Source organism: Quercus lobata, chromosome 11, assembly GCF_001633185.2.
Source record: "Quercus lobata isolate SW786 chromosome 11, ValleyOak3.0 Primary Assembly, whole genome shotgun sequence".
Classification (NCBI taxonomy): Eukaryota; Viridiplantae; Streptophyta; class Magnoliopsida; order Fagales; family Fagaceae; genus Quercus; species Quercus lobata.
This window is the reverse complement of record NC_044914.1, coordinates 46,749,787-46,769,329: the sequence shown is the minus strand read 5'-3', so window position 1 is coordinate 46,769,329 and position 19,543 is coordinate 46,749,787. Positions and strand designations below refer to the sequence as shown.

Sequence of the window (19,543 nt, the reverse complement as noted above, 5' to 3'; positions counted from 1 at the left end):
ATTTCAAAATGTATGTATAAAAGAACTTTGAAAATTAGTATCTTTAAAACTTTCAGAAGATTTAAAAGATTCTTTATCAATTGTACAAATATGAAGTACTTTTGACCTAGATTGTTAACAATATTTGATATACCAAATATTATCAGTTTATAACGGCTAGCTCTTTTAACAAAAACAAAAAAAAAAACAAACAAAAGAATATAAATAAAAAGAATCCAGAAATTTACCAAATATTTAATAGATGAGCACAAATTTTGATACATCTCTTCATCAAATTCCTACATTCAAGTCAACAAAGTTTTTACAAGATCGAGATATAACAATAATCAGCTAATAAAAATTATATAAAATCACTTCCAACGATTTCAACTCGGGATGACTCAGTAAAAAACCAAACCCTCTTTGCCATCTCCATGTTAATCCTCCATAGCTAACCCTAGTAACATTTTCTTCATCAGGTCAAAAAAGGGCCACCCTAAAAAACCCAACCAGAAAAAAAAAAAAAAAAAATTGCAAACCCACGCAAGTAAATATAAAACATGTTAGTCATGAAAGACTCGGGGGAACTCAGCTGGGTCATGAGTTAACCCGGTTCTGACACAGAGTTATAAATATATATTTCACAGATACCTTAGCTCATGAGCAGATTGATTTGGTATCAGCCAACCCGTGAAGCAACGGTCGAGATTCACCTAAGAAGTCAAGGTGGGTCCTGATGCCGACGTGGCAGTGGGACGATGACTCGGCGGACGAGTTCGACGACGACGAGCGAGTCACGACTCGGAGGACCTCTTCGAAGAACGACTCGTCGCATGGAATCGTCAGGGGACCCTGGTTGGAAAACCCGTACTCTTCTTCGGCCTGTACGAGGAGGCGCTTGAAGATGGGGTGGTTCAGGTGCGTCGCGCGCACGATGAACCTCTTGCAGCTGGTCCCGACGCAGACCGCCACGTGTCCGGCGGGAACGTCGGTCGGCGAAGGAGGTGTCAGCGCACGCGCCGCCGCGATGCGCGCCTTCTTTCTCCAACGTTGGACCATCTGTCGGATCCGAACAATGTGTCGGATCTTGTTGCTTTTTCCTATCTCTGGTGACATTTTTTGTTTCTCAGGAGGGAGAGAGAGAGAGAGAAAGTGAAGGAAAAGAAAGAGTGAGAAAGTGAGTGTGGAGGAGCCAAAGAAATAGGCAACGTTTGTTTGCTTTTTTAGAAAAAGGGTGGAGAGTGTTAACGAGTACTAGGTGGTTTTGACAACTTTGTTCAATATATATGTACACACATGGTCTATGGAGGAAAGAGTGCTCTTAGAGTTGGACAAAATTACAAGATTATGATGCTTCTTTCTTCTTCTTCGTGAACATGATAAATTCTTTACCTAAGGGAATCTAACTCACAATCACAACAATCACATATTATATGTGTGTGTGATATTGCATGCACGAAACTACTTTTTCCTTTTACCACATAACTGATTTTTTGTTTTTTTTGTTTTTATTCATATTACTATTTTAGAGGTTTCTTTTATATGAATTTCTATTTTTGGACGTCTAAAATATGGTCATTTTACTAAATCATAAACAGAAAATTGCTAACGATTTGGTCTTAAATTTTAGTTTTTTAAACAGAAAACTACCAAGTTCATCCCTTAACCACACAGAAACGTGCAAATTCAAATACCCCACTAAATTAAAGATTATCCAAGCCGAGTCAAGTATTAAAAGTTCAAACTTATATATATAATTATTACAAGTGAGGAGAAGGATTGAGGTTAACTTCTTTTTGTAAAAAATATCAATCAATTAATGACACTAAATTATAAAACTCTTGGACAACTTATTTTACAAATTATTGTAAAATAATTTATAATTATGTTTAATCTATATTACTATTTAAGAATTTTTCCCTATTTGGACTCCTACTTTTGGATGCTGAAAATATCAACATTCAACTCACTTACAAGCTTTTAACTAACAAGATTAAATAGATAAAAAGAAAACCGCCAACGGTTTGATACTAAATTTAGCTTTTCAAAATGAAAATTATCAGGTTCATCCTTTAAACGCACACAGATTAAAACAAATTCAGATATTCTACCAAGTCAATGATTACACATAGGGCTGTAAACAAGCCAGGCCGAGTATTAAAAGTTTAAGTTTGTATAAATAATTATTACAAGTGGGAAGAAGGATTAAGACGAAGTTTTTCGTATAAAAAAAATCAATCAATTAATGACACTTGTGGGGCCCAACAATTCGTGGACCAGGCCCATTTGCCCCTAGAGAGTCCAAGGGCCCAATCTGAGGAGAGCTGTGGCCCAAGCTCTATGACGCAGAGCACCAACCAATTGTGAGAGGCAGCCGAGGACAGTTTAGTCCTCGGCAGGCCCATAATCCCACCAGAATAAAGGGATGAATTCGTAAGAAGATCCAAAATACCTTGGGGAGATTACCCTTACTACCCTTCCAGATGGGACCCAGCGCCTGGCGGATCCGTACTCTGCAGCTTTATCAAATCATCCCCAACAATTCCGGGACTAGACTGATGGGATAAGTGTCAGTATTGGTAAAGACTGACCCTACACGTGGACGAAGGACAGCGAATGCACGCTAGTATAAAAGAAGAAGTAAGTGAATCTAGAAAGGGGAGAAAAAAGAAAGGAGGCTCCAGGGAGGGAAACATCCTAATAGCACATGCAGATCATAAAAGAAACCCGCCGTCAGGGAACCAGGAAAGGCCTCAATGGTCCTCGGACCAAGTCCGAGGAGCCTAATTTCATTGAGGGCCGAGCCATAGGGCTTAAACATCCAAACCTAACTCCTTTTCCTCTAAAATCAGGACTGGACCATCGCCCCGTGACCAAGCCCAAGCTTTTCAAGCCCACTCTCTACAAATCATATTGTGAGGAATCTTTCTCGCGTGAGCCCAGAAATGTTAACGGGCCGCGAAGGAATCGTGTCCTTACAATTGGCGCCGTCTGTGGGAAAAGCATGCGCGTTGGCACAGGTGGCGGTGGAGTCAACTCTCTAGTAAGCAGAGATTCACGGAGTTCCCTCCGTCTCCAGTGGCGTGCAGTTGTTGTCCCGACATAAACTTCTGCCAGGGGCTACGCCTTGCAGTGCCCATGGCGCAGACAGCCCTAGGGGCTCTTGGCCTCAAGCCAGCTCTCCCCGCCCTGATCTAGGGGCTTAAGTACAAAAAAAAAATCTCCAAAGTCTTGGACAGAACCAAGGTCTTGCATGGTCCTCGGACTCAAGCCTATGGGGAAACCAAGTACAAGAGAAATCTCAAAAGTCTTGGACAGAACTAAGGTCTTGCATGGTCCACGGACTCAAGCCTGTGGGGAAACCAAGTACAAAAAACAAATCTCCAAAGTCTTGGACAGAACCAAGGTCTTGCATGGTCCTCGGACTCAAGCCTGTGGGGAAACCAAGTACAAGAGAAAAATCAAAAGTCTTGGACAGAACCAAGGTCTTGCATGGTCCTCGGACTCAAGCCTGTGGGGAAACCAAGTACAAGAGAAATCTCAAAAGTTTTGGACAGAACCAAGGTCTTGCATGGTCCTCGGACTCAAGCCTGTGGGGAAACCAAGTACAAGAGAAAAATCTCCAAAGTCTTGGACAGAACCAAGGTCTTGCATGGTCCTCGGACTCAAGCCTATGGGGAAACCAAGTACAAGAGAAATCTCAAAAGTCTTGGACAGAACCAAGGTCTTGCATGGTCCTCGGACTCAAGCCTGTGGGGAAACCAAGTACAAGAGAAAAATCAAAAGTCTTGGACAGAACCAAGGTCTTGCATGGTCCACGGACTCAAGCCTGTGGGGAAACCAAGTACAAAAAACAAATCTCCAAAGTCTTGGACAGAACCAAGGTCTTGCATGGTCCTCGGACTCAAGCCTATGGGGAAACCAAGTACAAGAGAAAAATCAAAGTCTTGGACAGAACCAAGGTCTTGCATGGTCCACGGACTCAAGCCTGTGGGGAAACCAAGTACAAAAGACAAATCTCCAAAGTCTTGGACAGAACCAAGGTCTTGCATGGTCCTCGGACTCAAGCCTATGGGGAAACCAAGTACAAGAGAAATCTCAAAAGTCTTGGACAGAACCAAGGTCTTGCATGGTCCTCGGACTCAAGCCTGTGGGGAAACCAAGTACAAGAGAAAAATCAAAAGTCTTGGACAGAACCAAGGTCTTGCATGGTCCTCGGACTCAAGCCTGTGGGGAAACCAAGTACAAAAGAAAAATCAAAAGTTTTGGACAGAACCAAGGTCTTGTATGGTCCACGGACTCAAGCCTGTGGGGAAACCAAGTACAAAAAACAAATCTCCAAAGTCTTGGACAAAACCAAGGTCTTGCATGGTCCTCGGACTCAAGCCTATGGGGAAACCAAGTACAAGAGAAATCTCAAAAGTTTTGGACAGAACCAAGGTCTTGCATGGTCCACGGACTCAAGCCTGTGGGGAAACCAAGTACAAGAGAAAAATCAAAAGTCTTGGACAGAACCAAGGTCTTGCATGGTCCTCGGACTCAAGCCTGTGGGGAAACCAAGTACAAAAGAAAAATCAAAAGTTTTGGACAGAACCAAGGTCTTGCATGGTCCACGGACTCAAGCCTGTGGGGAAACCAAACACAAAAAATGAATCTCAAAAGTTTTGGACAGAACCAAGGTCTTGCATGGTCCACGGACTCAAGCCTGTGGGGAAACCAAGTACAAGAGAAAAATCAAAAGTCTTGGACAGAACCAAGGTCTTGCATGGTCCTCGGACTCAAGCCTGTGGGGAAACCAAGTACAAAAGAAAAATCAAAAGTTTTGGACAGAACCAAGGTCTTGCATGGTCCACGGACTCAAGCCTGTGGGGAAACCAAACACAAAAAATGAATCTCAAAAGTTTTGGATAGAACCAAGGTCTTGCATGGTCCTCGGACTCAAGCCTGTGGGGAAACCAAGTACAAGAGAAATATCAAAAGTTTTGGACAGAACCAAGGTCTTGCATGGTCCACGGACTCAAGCCTGTGGAAAACCAACTACTTGTAAGGAAAAACTACATTACATGGGATTTGGAATTTATCTGAGGAAAACTCTCCACTAACTGATTGGGTCAGTTTCCAAATCGCGGGGATTCTCAAGTCCGCTTTCGGACCTGCAGCACTGAAAGAACCAATGCGATATAGGGCAACATGTCACCTGGGAAACAACCTGTACTCTCTACTGCTTGGTCGACTCCTCGGACGGTATTCTCGTACTTATCATAGAATATCCAATTGTTACCTCTGTCAATTTCTTATGTTTACCTTACTATGAATTATCGTCGTAATGCTCGATAATGTTGATGCGTTAGAGTTAATTGGATTATGTTTTAAGATTTCCTATTCTAAGTACCATTGAAGAAACGCACACATGGAGCACACCCTTTCGCAAAGTAGTTGTTGAAAGGAAAAGTATGCATGCAGAAATGAACACATCTTTTATTAAGACGAGAAAACAGTACAGTGTACAATAAGAAGCTGAAGCCAGCTCACAGTAGAGTTAACTGCGTAAGCAAAAGGGAAATACAAGAGAATAAGACAACCGAGGAGGTAGCACAGAGGAGAGGTTGGCTACTGCTTCAAGACCCTGTTTCCTCCTCTATGCTTTTACATGCCCATAACTCAGGCGGCCGAAGAACCTGACCTCGGGCTAACACCATCTGCAGAAAAGGTGCAGGGAGCCAGAGGTTGAAAGGCCCCCTCAGAAATTTGCCTGCCACGAGGCAGACGGCGCTGATGGCGAAAATTCCTTCTTCAGACATGCCAAAAATCTGGCATGACCAGAACCTGCTTCGGATTTTGGCTAAAAGAGAGGCGGGACAGATCTTAAGTCTGCGCCACCCTTACCCTGACCGAGCCATTTCAAGTTTTGTCAGGATATGGTGTTTTGAGGAGGAGTGTGTTTCCTTCATCGTTCGTTATGGAGGACGTGTACGGATATGATGTATAACAAACAGGCTAAGCAGACGCTAAAAGAGGCTACGGGTTTCAGATCTCAGAAGGAAGGGGAGGAGTCTGTACGAAAGTGATTGCCTCCTGCTTGCCTTCTTATAGGAAGAACCAAACAGAGGGAATTAAACGCATTCAAAGTTTCCAAAAGAATCTGAAGAAAAAGAGGCGTCCATTCCGCTTCCCCACCTTATCAGATGAGCCGCCGGACATAAATGAGCCTCGTAAAGGGGATTTACTAAAGGCGTGTCTAGGATAGTCAATCGGCAGGAGCAGATCACGAGCAGATTAAACGGACTCCCTTGAAAAACGGCTAACTTCGTGGACAGGCGGAAAACCGCTCACATAAATGCGGGGTCAAATCAAATGGGCCATATTGAGGGCCCGGGTTTGCCAAAACCCTCCGTTCCAACCTGGAAGTCGGACAGAAGGGTTTTGAGGGGCTATTGTGGGGCCCAACAATTCGTGGACCAGGCCCATTTGCCCCTAGAGAGTCCAAGGGCCCAATCCGAGGAGAGCTGTGGCCCAAGCTCTATGACGCAGAGCACCAACCAATTGTGAGAGGCAGCCGAGGACAGTTTAGTCCTCGGCAGGCCCATAATCCCACCAGAATAAAGGGATGAATTCGTAAGAAGATCCAAAATACCTTGGGGAGATTACCCTTACTACCCTTCCAGATGGGACCCAGCGCCTGGCGGATCCGTACTCTGCAGCTTTATCAAATCATCCCCAACAATTCCGGGACTAGACTGATGGGACAAGTGTCAGTATTGGTAAAGACTGACCCTACACGTGGACGAAGGACAGCGAATGCACGCTAGTATAAAAGAAGAAGTAAGTGAATCTAGAAAGGGGAGAAAAAAGAAAGGAGGCTCCAGGGAGGGAAACATCCTAATAGCACATGCAGATCATAAAAGAAACCGGCCGTTGGGGAACCAGGAAAGGCCTCAATGGTCCTCGGACCAAGTCCGAGGAGCCTAATTTCATTGAGCGCCGAGCCATAGGGCTTAAACATCCAAACCTAACTCCTTTTCCTCTAAAATCAGGACTGGACCATCGCCCCGTGACCAAGCCCAAGCTTTTCAAGCCCACTCTCTACAAATCATATTGTGAGGGATCTTTCTCGCGTGAGCCCAGAAATGTTAACGGGCCGCGAAGGAATCGTGTCCTTACAACACTAAATTATAAAACTCTTGGACAACTTATTTCACAAATTATAGTAAAATAGCTTATGTTTCTATTTAAGTGAACTAACCATTACTATATTATGTGTAATTGTTCAACTCAAAAACTTGTAAAAAGTGTTGTGAAATATATATTTTTTTTCTACAATTTATTAAGATGATAAGTTGTGAGTGGCCAACAATCATTTTCACATTAAATCACTACTAACATCATTTTAATTGCAAACCCCTCAAAATTTTTACATTCGCAATTTGTTAAAAAGAAAAAAGGTTTTCACTTGTTCTAAAAAATATCTTATAAAACTAGGGCATGTGAGCTTTTTAAAATAAACTCATGAAATATATATATATATATATATATATATATTTATATATATGTATAGAGTTTAGATACATGTAAAAAAGACATATATATATATATATATGAGACATGTCTTGTTTATATAATAAATACTATAAGATTTAAATTTATCGTACATATTTACTTCATGATAATTGTTTTTTATCATTAAATTAAAAAAACTTTTTCTTTTTTTTTTGGTATTAGGTCAAATTCAAATCTAAATCCCTTATTCGACAATTAGAGAGACTTTACTAGTTGAATTAACTAAAACTCAGATTTATATAAAATAATTAAAATATTATTATTATTATTATTATTATTGCTCCTATAATTTTTGTTGTAAGATCAATGTGTATGTGATAGGTATTAGGAAATGATATTAAAAAATGATTAGATACCAATTAATTAATTTGTTTATATGATTATGTGAGACTTATGAGCATGACAATGACCTTTAGACTTTGGTTATCAATATGCACACTAGTTTAATTTCAATAATTTTCTCTAAAATAAGTTGTTTTTGGAAATATATTTTATTAAATTTTTGGAAATTTTTCTAACAAAAAACAAACATTTGGTGATGGGGACGAAGTACGAAAATCTTCCAGTAATTTTATTTTAAAAATATCATCAAGCAATTTTTATGAGATACAAAAGTCATTTTAATTTTGAGTTAGCTTATAATCTTTAAACTTTCGGAGCAAATTTATAATACTTTGAACATTATACATATCCACCCTCAAGTTAGGTGCTAATTAATGATGGGTTTCACTCTCAATCTCTCAAAATCTTTCTCATTTTTACCATTTTTCTAGTTTTTGGTTGGATGAATGAGTTTGATCTCAACATGATAATCTTTTAAAATCATCTTTTGTAATATGTAATCATCTTTGTTGTATTACCATATGACCATGTCGTTGAGATCTTAAATTCTTAATGCCATATATCCCAAAAGGTTTGGTGCAGTATGTGTGATACTAGAAGAACAATACAATTTTATTTTCAATTTTCATGTACTTTGATATGATTTGATTAGATTCTGTCCGTATTTGCAATGCAAAACCCACATGCTATTCAAACTCTAAATCTAACTTGAATCGGCCCACCTTAATTTCATGTGTAAGTTTCTAAAAAATAAAAATAAAATCAAAAAATAATTTAATGATAAATAATTTTCAGAGAGACTTAATTCATTTCAGCTGCCAATCAAGGCAAAAGAAAGAAGTTCCTGCTAATCATTTCCATTTAAATAATTAAGCATTTAAATGGATACAGAAAATGACTATGATGCACTACCTATAAGTAAATAAATCCCACCTGGCAACTTGGTGGATGACATGTACAACACAACACATCATTATTAGCTGTTTAAAGTTGATTATAGTATAGAGGTCTTCTAAAGTTGATTATAGTTTTTTTTTTTTTTTTTTTTTGGAGTGAAATCTTCTCCATCTTTATTTCTCACACTACACTTGGTGTAATTCTTAATTAACATTACACCATTTATTGACGTTTTATTAAACACCGTGATCCTTGATGTGATAATCACTCAACAAGTACAAATTTTACTCATAATGATTTTATTATGAGTAATGATTCAGTCACAAATTATTTTACAATATTTTTACAAACTGTTAATGTAGCCAATTTCTTACTGGTTTTCATCTAGGCCAACTATTAACATCATTTTTTTTCATTTACTAATAACCACTTATCATATCATCAGTTTGTAAATTTTTTTTTTAAAAAAAAAATTATATATTTAGCATTATTCTTTTATTATTATATATCAAATCAAAACATCAATTAATTTTTTTTTTTATATAAACAAAATTTCAAATTTACATTCCTTTGAGTCAAAGGTAAGAAATTTTATGTTTGAACTAACTTAAGAGGGAATCTATATATTTCTCAAACATAAAAATGGGGATCTGTAATTGCCTTTGACTATCAATGCAGGTGAATGACAGCAATGACTGGACAGCAACTTGATCTCAATTAAGGGCATGGATTTAGCAGTACTATGCTCTAACAGCAAGTAACAACAGTTATTTTCAATTTGTTGTTTCCATCAATGTTCAACTAGGCAACAAAATTAAAGATGAAAGGGACAGATCCAAAAAAAAAAAAAAAAATTAAATTGCAGTTACTTTCTAATTACTGGATTTCATGTCTCCTCGGTATCTTCTTAGCACAGTAAGCCTGATTAAAGTACAAAATATTGTAAGATTTAAGGAATATTTGCTGGGACCTGATGCTCATGGATTGATTAGATTGGCTAATATAGATAATAGATCTAATAATAATTTTTGGGATCAAAATTTTTTGAAGTCCTCGAACGTTAAAAGTGATCTTGCTGTTAGCCACTATGATACATTTAATATTAAACCTAGGCAAGAAAAAAGGTAATCGAATGGCCTACCTAATTCAATGCCTTCCACTAATTGCGGCACTCAACAGCTTCCAAGAGGTTAAGGAATAAGCCCATTCAATTGGACCAAGGGCCTTTTGACTTGTTGGTACTTGGTATGTACGAGTACAACACCCTCCACATGATGGGCCAAGTGACTAAAGTGAGGAGGCTTGGTTCTAATCATAATGAAAACCTGGACCAAAATAAAGCTACATTTTTTGTTTTTGGATTGAAAATAAAGCTACATATAGTTTGTTCTCTCTAAGGAGAAATTCTGGGTATATCTGATTCGATGATGCAAACTGTACATCACTAATTATTTTTGTACATGCCATGTTATACTATGTCGTGTAAATTTCAACTTTTAGTTATAATTGTGAAACATGATTTCAGTTATGTGTCTCGTACATTCCGTATGTAACTCTCACTACTTTTCAAATATATATATAATTATGTGCTTCTAAATACAAATGCTTGAGCAAATCTTGGGTCCACTCCAGTGTACTGACCCAAGCCAAGTACCAACTACTCCTATGGCCTTATTGACCTTATCTTGGCTGATGTTGTCTAGAATTGAGAACATGGGAGAGGTTACCTAATGACCTTCTAGACTTGTCTTGGGGACAATAATCAACTTCATTTATGGTTTGACTTTGATTCACTAGAGATAAATGTCACGATTTTAAAAACTGGAATGATCAAAGAACCAGAAAATAACTAGTTTTCTGGTTCAATCGAAGTCGAACTGATAGTTCCACCGGTGATGTCATAAATAATTTAATTAATAATTATATAATTAAAAAAAAATAAAACAAAAATAAATTAACTCATAATATTTATTAAAAATTTATCCAAGGCATATAAATAGTTTTAAGTGAGTTTTCACACCTTATAATACTAATAAGATTATAAATAATTATATTAACAATGCAAAAAAATATTCTTTTAATAACAACTTTTGTCATTATATGTTTTACAATGTAATTGAGAATCAAAATGAATTAATTGGACTCCAAAATTAAATTGAAGCTATTTTTTTAATAAAAAAATAAAGCTATTTTAATGTTTTGTTAGGTTCTTATTTTTATGTAATTGACATATCCTATGACAAAACTCAATTTACTTGTTTATTATCTGTCATTGTTTTCCATATGGTGTGCATAACATGTTTGTTAAATGCTTTCAAGAAAGACATGTATGAAGCCAATCAAAACAGTCAATTCGAGTTCATGCTATGGTTTCTCAGGATTGGATGTTTTTAGATAGGTTAGACTATTTGAATATGAGTTCATTAATTGTATTTGAGTTATCATTGTATTGGACTTACTTTTGTACTTGAGGTTTTGTCATGAATTGATAGAGGGGGACATTATTAGGGTCATGTGTTTTGGTATTGTCAACCATGCCAAATTATGTGTCTTTTATTGAGTTTTGATGTGTCTTAAAGTTGTAATTGAAAACCAAGTTGAAAACACAAAGTTTGCTTAAGAAAAGTTCAAGAAAAATATATTTTCTACATGTACCTCGATAGAAGCTAGAAACTTACTGTTTTGATGAAATCTTGATCTATTAAGATTTTGTTCTTGATAGAAGCTTGATAGCAGCTTACTTTATCGAGTTTTGCAGATCAGCAAAAGTTAGCAACGTGAAAAATCCCATAACTTATTTGTTTGAAACCCAAATTGAGATCGATTTGAACTAGTATTTAACCAATATTTAAAGGACATCATAAGCCATCTATTAGAAGGCTTTTTAGAGAGAGAAACACTCTGTTTATGCGGCTAGGATTTTGTAACCAAGTTCTCTCTATTTTACCAAATCAAAGAGTTTCAAAGTAGATTTAAAGATTCCATTGGTGAAGAAGCTGAAGTCATAGCAACCATCACAAACTTGCAACTATGAAGAAAACCTTCAAGAGGTTCTTGAAGTTAGTTGGAGATTCCAATTGTGATTGTGGGTGGAGTGTTCATATATTGAAGTGTTCAGAGGTTCTGAAGTCATAGAAGGTTTCTACTATAAATTCATCTACTGGGATTGTAGAATCTAGAGATAAAAGTTTTGTACTAGATCTCAAACTTCTCTTTATTATTGTGGATTGCTTTTTGGGAAAGTTTCTCCTCAAGTTTTTTACTATAAAACTAGTTTATTTCATTGATTTTCCTAGGTCATCATATCTTGTCTTATTTACTATTCTGTTGTGCATAATTTTGACTTGATATTGATGTTTTTATTTATTTGAATAAGGTTTATTCATAATATATTTAATTAATAAATTGAGTTTAAAACTTGTTAATTTTATCAACCGGAGTTTAAATTGCCCAACAATTTTAAATATAAATTATTCAATCTTTAGAGAAAATAAATATTTAATATAATTGAGTGTACTTTTTTAGATTACATCATGGTACCATACAAAGAGATTGTTTGGGATTGGCTGAAATTTTCAAACTGATCTTGCTGGTAGCCACTATGATACATTTAATATTAAACCTAGGCAAGAAAAAGGGTAATCAGAACGGCCTACCTAATTCAGTGCCTTCCACTAATTGCGGCATTCAACATCTTCCAAGAGATTAAGGAATAAAATATAGCTATGATGGGTTTGGTTTTGTTGATAACAAGCCCATTCAATTGGACCAAGGGCCTTCTGACTTGTTGGTACTTGGTATGTACAAGTACAACACCCTCCATATGATGGGCCAAGTGACTAAAGTGAGGAGGCTTGGTTCTAATCGTAATGAAAACCTGGACCAGAATAAAGCTACAATTTTTTTTTTTTTGGATTGAAAATAAGGCTACATATAGTTTGATCTTTCTAAAGACAAATTCTGGGTACATCGATTCTGATTCAATGATGCAAACTGTACGTCACTAATTATTATTGTTGTATACGCTATGTTATACACTGTTGTACAAACTCCAACTTTTAGTTATAATTGTAAAACACGATTTTAGCTGTATGTCTCGTACATACAATATGTAACTATCACCACTTTTCAAATATATATATGATCATGTGTTTTTGGATACAATAGCTTGAGCAAATCCTAGGTCTACTTTAGTGTATTAAACCCAAACCAAGTACCAACGGCTTCTATGGCCTTATTCACCTTATCTTGGCTGATGTTGTCTAGATTTGAGAACATAAGAAAGGTTACCTAATGACCTTCTAGACTTGTCTTGGGGACAATAATCAGCTTCATTTATGATTTAACTTTGACTCATTAGAGATAAATGCCATGGTTTTAAAAACTAGAACGGTCAAAGAACCAGGAAATAGAGTGGTTAACAGTTTTCTGGTTCAACTGAAGTTAAACTGATGGTTTAATCGGTGATGTCATAAATTATTTAATTAATAATTATATAATTTAAAAATAAAACAAAAATAAATTAACTCATAATATTTATTAAAAATTTATTCAAGACATAAATAATTTTAAGTGAGTTTTCGCACCTTATAATACTAATAAGATTATAGATAATTATATTAACATTGCGAAAAAATATTATTTTTATAACAACTTTTGTCTTTATATATTTAAAATATATTCCTTCCGTCCTAATTTGTTTGTCCTGTTTAAAAAGTTAAACTTTTTAAGGAAATATAATTTATTATCTTGTTTGCCTTATAAAAATGTATAAGTTTATAAAACTACCCTAAATAAATTTATTAGTTTTTTTTTTTTAAGAATTATTCTTAATGAAGCAACTAAAAAGGTGACCTAATTAGAATTGATTTTTTAAAAATATTTGTTAGTTTTCTTTTCAAATAGTTTTGAAAAAAAAAAGTAGAGGTATAATAGGAACATCAGTAAATTAATGAATATAATTTTTAGAAATAAGACAATATTTTGGGATATCTCAAAATAGAATAGAAGATAAACAAACTATGACGGAGGGAGTAATTGAGAATCAGAAGGAGTTAATTGGACTCCAAAATTAAATTGAAGCTATATTTTTTAATAAAAAAATCAAACTATTTTAATGTTTAAATATAAATTATTCAATCTTTAGAGCAAATAAATATTTAATACATTTATTTTTGAGAAAAAATATTTAATATAATTGAATGTACTTTTTTAGTTAACATCATAGTATCATACAAAGTTACAAACACAATGGTCGAATTATTTATTTATTTATTATAAATGTAAGGACTCAATTTGTGACGGCCCCAAAATAGTATTGGGTCCACACGCTTAGGGTCCAAACAATATAATTTGTAGAGCGTGGGTTTGAAAGGCTAGGCCTTGGTCACCGGACAATGGATAGTCAAGGTATTCATAGCGATTTACCCAAGGAGAAACCTGACATGCTCATCAATCACCTATTCCAGTATATCATGTGTGGCTCCGGCCTTAAGACCTTATTTTAGGAACTTCATATCCTTTTTCCTCTCCCTTTCCTAGGACTCCCCATCTGGAAGCCCCCCCTTCTTTTGGCGCACAAGTCTTTATATTATATAGCCCTTCTCGGGTGATCCTGTCCCTCCACTTGTTTGCCAGGCAGGCTTCTATCCGAATACCTGTCCCTTCAGCCGCCTCCCTCTGCTTTTTGTTAGTTGCACTAACCGAAGCCACACTGTTCAGGCGTCTTTTCTCATTAATATGACTATGACGTTTGCGGGCGCGTTCAATGCGGAGGTGACATATTTACCTTGAACCACCCCCACTCTGTACCCCCATGTGGGTCCCATTCTACTCGCCTTTCCTTCTGGGGGCGTTTTGGAGGCAACCCTTGACGAGACGTTGCTCTTCCTTTTGAAGTTTTAGGATGCCGAGGACGGAGCCATCCTCGGCTGTGTTTCTAGGCTATTTGGCCTTTCCCTACTCGTCCTCGGCATCTACTCTCCTCGGCACGGGCCCTGGGCCTTGGTGGATAGTGGGCCAGGTCGTAAGTCCTCTGGCCCCACAATAAAAATAAAAAAATTTAAAAAAAAAAGCCAAAACCAAAGTGTGCACACAATATTTTTTACTCTCTTTAATGCTTGCCAGTGAAGGGACAACAAATCAAAATAAAACATATTAAAATTAACAACAAAACAACAGGCACCACTCTTCACTTTTCATACCCTCATTTAGGTTTCGTTTAGTTCGCAAGTTCAAACACATATTTTTACATATTTTTTTATCCATACGTATTTTTAAAAAAACTGAAAACTGTTGTTCAAACATAGGTATCAAATGAGCGTCACTAATTTCTACGCCTGAGAAAATCTAAAATCCATAAGAAAACCAGAGGGTAGCTGATACCCTCAGTGAAGGCAACCAGCAACTGCAATTGAGAGATCACGATGGTAACGCTAACCTCCATGTCCAAATCGACAAGCTTCAAGTCCAGTTTTCATTGCCACTATCATTGTTGTTGAATTATGATGCATGGTATAGATATGGGTACTTGTATGATACGAGTATAGGTACGGGAATACATTATTTAAAAAAAAAAAAAAAACCCTAAGATACAATATGTCAAGTACGACAATTATTTCATTAGTTAATATTTATTTTTAGATATGTTTAAATAATTTTAAACATAAATTTCGTTTAGGTTTTAAAATTAAGTAACTAATCATGTTTGAAAAACTAGGATACATATGTAGTCCCAAAAAAAAAAAACTAATGTACTAGATTTTAAAGAATTGAATAGGCCCATTGATACAATACAATAGATAATCCATATTCCTCCTCTGTCATGGTCTCTCCAAAACCCCCCCTCAGTCAGAAAGAAAGTCCAACTCCAAACTCAAAATCCCAAAGGGCCGAAACCCATTTGAAAAAAAAATTAAATTTTATTTAAGAAAAAAAGAAGATGAAGCCCAACAACATTAGCACAGCAACAAATAGGAGGAAGAGAAGGTCGGATTGAGTACAGCAATGCCACACCTAGTCTTTCACTCCTTCCACCACCACCACCCACCAATCCCACCACCACCACCACTCTTATCCCATCCCTACCCTCCATTCCTCAGAACCCAGAATCCAACGGCCTGGATTCACTCAGCAAGGCCCATGGGCCTACTCTCTTTGCAACCCAGAATTGGCTCAACCATAAGGTGCATGGCTAACCCAAGGAGAGTGAAGATGGTGGCCAAGCAAATCAGAAGAGAGCTCTCTGATATGCTCCTCACTGACAAGGTCTTGCAGTATGCTATTCTTCCTGAAGCTTCTTTGGGAGCTGATAGGTACCTTTCTTCCCTCACCACCATTAGCGATGTTGAAGTCTCTGGGGATTTGCAGGTACTCAATGCTTATTTCCATTTGTGTTTTTTTTTTTTTTCTGGGTATTCTTTGAATTTGAGTTTTAAGTTTTTGTGGGTTGTGATAAAGTTTGGATTTTTGGGTTGTTCATGTGGTTCATTGAGTTGCCAAGTTCTGATTTTTATTGTTAGGATAGTGTACATTTATGGATTTGCTAACAAATGAAATGTTTAATTTTTCCTTGTGTTGACACCCTTAATTTGTATTGGAGTCATTTGGGCTATTGGGGGATGATTGAGTCCTTAGGTAAAATTATGCTTTGCTTAATTGTGATAAATTTAACTAAATGAAGTTACTGGGTTTGTTTTGGGAGGAAGCTGTAAGATTGGGGTTGAAGTATAAAATATTGAGGTAAAATGTGATGAATATTTATACCTACTCTTACTGCTAGATTAGTCATGCTTCTTGTTTGAATATAGAGGGCAATTGATTACTGTGGAGAGATAACAATGATTGGAAATAGCTGGTTTGCAACATTTAGTTTTTTTCCTCTCCTCTATATATAATCAGTCAACATATACAAAAAGATGTGTAGCTGACTCATACATTGGTTGTGTCATCTTTAATTTTTTTTTGCTAAATACATACTTTTAGAATAGTCAGGAATGGTCATTTAGCAGATATAAGCTGCAATCCTTTTGATCTAATAAATGCTGAAGTCCTTTGATGTGTTAGCTGTTATGGTTTATTTCCATGTAATATGTAATATCCCATTGCTTCTTGAGGGTGCATATTTCAGTGAAGAAAAAAGGATAATTTTGCTTCCTGTATGCATTGCACATTCAGAGGATTAGAAACTGAATTTAACTGCTCTCCTGTTTCAGCATCAGTGATGCTGCTTTTCATTATGTAAAATCTTTATGGTTGCATTAAAAATTAATGGTTTATTTCTATTTTAATAGGTGGTTAAAGTATATATATCTGTCTTCGGTGATGAAAGAGGAAAGGATCTTGCCATTGCTGGTTTGAAGTCAAAAGCTAAGTATGTCCGAAGTGAGTTGGGGAGACGTATGAAGCTGCGGCTGACCCCTGAGATACGATTTTTAGAAGATGAGTCTTTAGAGAGAGGAAGCAGGGTAAAAACTTTTGATAACATTGTTTTTAAATGATCCTGAAGACAACTTATAGTTTCCTCTTGCATTTTTCTTCTGATTTTTAGTCACAATTTCAAGACTTATGTTTCTTCTTAGAAAGTTTCGTTAGCATCAAGTTTCACACAGTTTTTTTTTTTTTTTTTAAATTTATAAATAAGTTTCACACAGTTAGTCATAAGTTAACCTTGAGTCTATACTTCCACAAAAAGGTTGTCAAAGATGTTTAATATCTTATTTCTGCTTAGGTTACTTAGGCCATTAAGTTCTGTATAATGGCACAGGCGCAGGCAAAGAATGTAAATTTATATGTTCTTGAAAGATGTTTCATATAGACTCAGTCCAGTGTATTGGTAGCAATTTTATGCACATCGTTCTATTTAAGGCCAGTCCTCCTTTATTAGATCATCTTTTGGTCAATAAGCTAATTTATTTCTGTTGAACGTCTTGTACTTGGTTTCCTTTGTGCATGCCTGTATGTGTTACATGTTTTTATTAAGAATGTAGCAAATGATGGCTATAATTATGGATTTGTCTGCTATTACTTAAGCAAATCGTGTTGATTATGGACTACTGTCTCCTCTGCATTCAGGTTTTTAGGCCCCATGCAGTTAATGGACCTTGGGTACCATCCTACCATATAATCCTTGAGTATCCTGACATATTACTGAGTTCATTTTATACATGCTAAAAAGAGAGAATTCAAAATAACTTTTATCATGATCGGAAGAATCATGGCTGAGCATTTGCCTATCATCATACTTTCAGTTATCTTTTCAATTATAATTTGGTTGTCATGCTTGAGTTTCAGCAACTTAGAATTACTTTATCTAAATAAGGGTCTTAGCAAATACTGATCCATTGAGTTTGATCTTTCAGGTGATTGCAATATTAGACAGGATAAAGAATGAGAAAGAGCCTCAAGCAAGCGAAGAAGGAGAGCAATTTGATTCATCTGATGCTTCTCAAGAGGACAGAGACTGGGAGGGTGATGACCCTGATGAAGACATCATATATGTAGACTAGTTGCTCCCTAGTTGCTCCACATGTGAACTTTTTAAAGTGGGATATGCCTTTGCATGTTCACAGGTTAGTCTATTTTTATGGATTTAGAGTGAGCAGCATCCTGTAGGTATGCTTTAGTTTTAGTTTTACACATACGAAGTGCCCCCCAAAAAAAAAAAAAAAAAAAAAAAAAAAATCCCTTATGCAATACCACCTCCTCACTAAATGTGAGTTGTAAACTTGAGTGAGTTTGGATGTGCTTTGCTGATTGCTTATTCATTAAAAGTACTATAAAAGAGGAGGGGGAATTATTTTTTGTGTGAGGCCTGCCAAAATGAGCTCAAAAGGCCCAAAATGCTGGCTTTTTTTGCATTTATCAAATGCACAATTTCAAGATAATTCTGCTATAGCTTAGTATAACTATGCATCTCCAAGTCTAAGTTTACAACTTATGGCATTGCATACAACTTTGTGATGGTTTGTGAAACAAATTTCTCAACAGTGTCATCCTAAGAGGTTAACAGTATTCTGCATTTGGAACATAGGATATTGCTTCAATGAAACTGTTGAATGGGTTAAAGAGGTGTATTATATTATAATGTAGTTGTGATTGGTATATGAATGACTCATTTTCACTAGTATTCTGAATGACTCTTGGCTTTTTTGGGACTGGTTGTGACACTGCCATGATATGAACACACGAGGACCCCTGATTATGAGTGACCAAGAATATAAAATCTAAAACTGATCTATTTTGTGTAGGGTGAAGACTTAAGCTGTAACACTCCAGGACAGAAGCAAATCTTCCCATGCAGCCCCATCATCTGAATTATTTGACTTCAGCCATGTCATACTACGTAATAACCCAAAGTTTTGTGTTGCTGATCTTCTGGAATAGTTCATGTATAATATGCTCCTTTGATTACCTTGTTTACAATTAGTGCAAGCATTATGTTTTGTAAGTGCTAAGCTTAGAGCATATCGAAGTTGACAGTACCCTTGAATTCAATTTAAATGATCAAATTGTCACAAAATTGCCTGTCCACTTGACTCCCCATCCCTTCCTCTTTATGCCTCACGATTTATGGCTAATTTATAAACTTGAGTCGCCCTGTATTTAAGTCAGGCTTTTGCTTCCTAGCTTTCCAGATATAGACCTTGTGTATGGTCGAATACGAAACTCAAAATCTGGATTTAACATTCCTTTGTGAAAACGCATGGCCTGGGCATATATCCATATAATTCGAACGTTTATGTGAGCTTAACTGCCCACTCCTGGTCAT

General features: G+C 36.4%; 2 protein-coding genes across 3 annotated transcripts; one reads left to right on the top strand and one right to left on the bottom strand.

Annotated features, from left to right (window-relative positions):
- Positions 1-212: 212 nt before the first annotated feature.
- On the bottom strand, positions 213-1,352 carry LOC115967406 (auxin-induced protein 6B-like). 2 transcript variants are annotated; one of them, XM_031086493.1, is made up of 2 exons: positions 631-1,352; positions 213-475 (listed from the first exon to the last, which is right to left on the bottom strand). In XM_031086493.1, exon 1 carries the CDS (start codon positions 1,093-1,095, stop codon positions 637-639), a length of 459 nt encoding a protein of 152 aa, XP_030942353.1. In that variant the 5' UTR covers positions 1,096-1,352; the 3' UTR covers positions 213-475; positions 631-636. The 2 variants fall into 2 exon arrangements, with proteins under 2 accessions (XP_030942353.1, XP_030942354.1); XM_031086494.1 differs by having other exon boundaries at positions 223-436; positions 631-1,351.
- A 14,317-nt stretch (positions 1,353-15,669) lies between these two features.
- On the top strand, positions 15,670-19,303 carry LOC115969559 (probable ribosome-binding factor A, chloroplastic). The gene is made up of 4 exons (XM_031089236.1): positions 15,670-16,143; positions 17,067-17,240; positions 18,135-18,344; positions 19,023-19,303. The coding sequence occupies exons 1-3, from the start codon at positions 15,781-15,783 to the stop codon at positions 18,279-18,281; spliced, it is 684 nt and encodes a 227-aa protein (XP_030945096.1). The 5' UTR covers positions 15,670-15,780; the 3' UTR covers positions 18,282-18,344; positions 19,023-19,303.
- Positions 19,304-19,543: the final 240 nt, after the last annotated feature.

Coding starts and splice junctions, on each gene's coding strand:
- LOC115967406 (XM_031086493.1), bottom strand. CDS start 1,095: ATGTCACCAGAGATAGGAAAAAGCAACAAGATCCGACACATTGTTCGG.
- LOC115969559 (XM_031089236.1), top strand. CDS start 15,781: ATGCCACACCTAGTCTTTCACTCCTTCCACCACCACCACCCACCAATC. Junction 16,144..17,066: donor AAGTCTCTGGGGATTTGCAG/GTACTCAATGCT, acceptor CTATTTTAATAG/GTGGTTAAAGTATATATATC. Junction 17,241..18,134: donor CTTTAGAGAGAGGAAGCAGG/GTAAAAACTTTT, acceptor TTGATCTTTCAG/GTGATTGCAATATTAGACAG.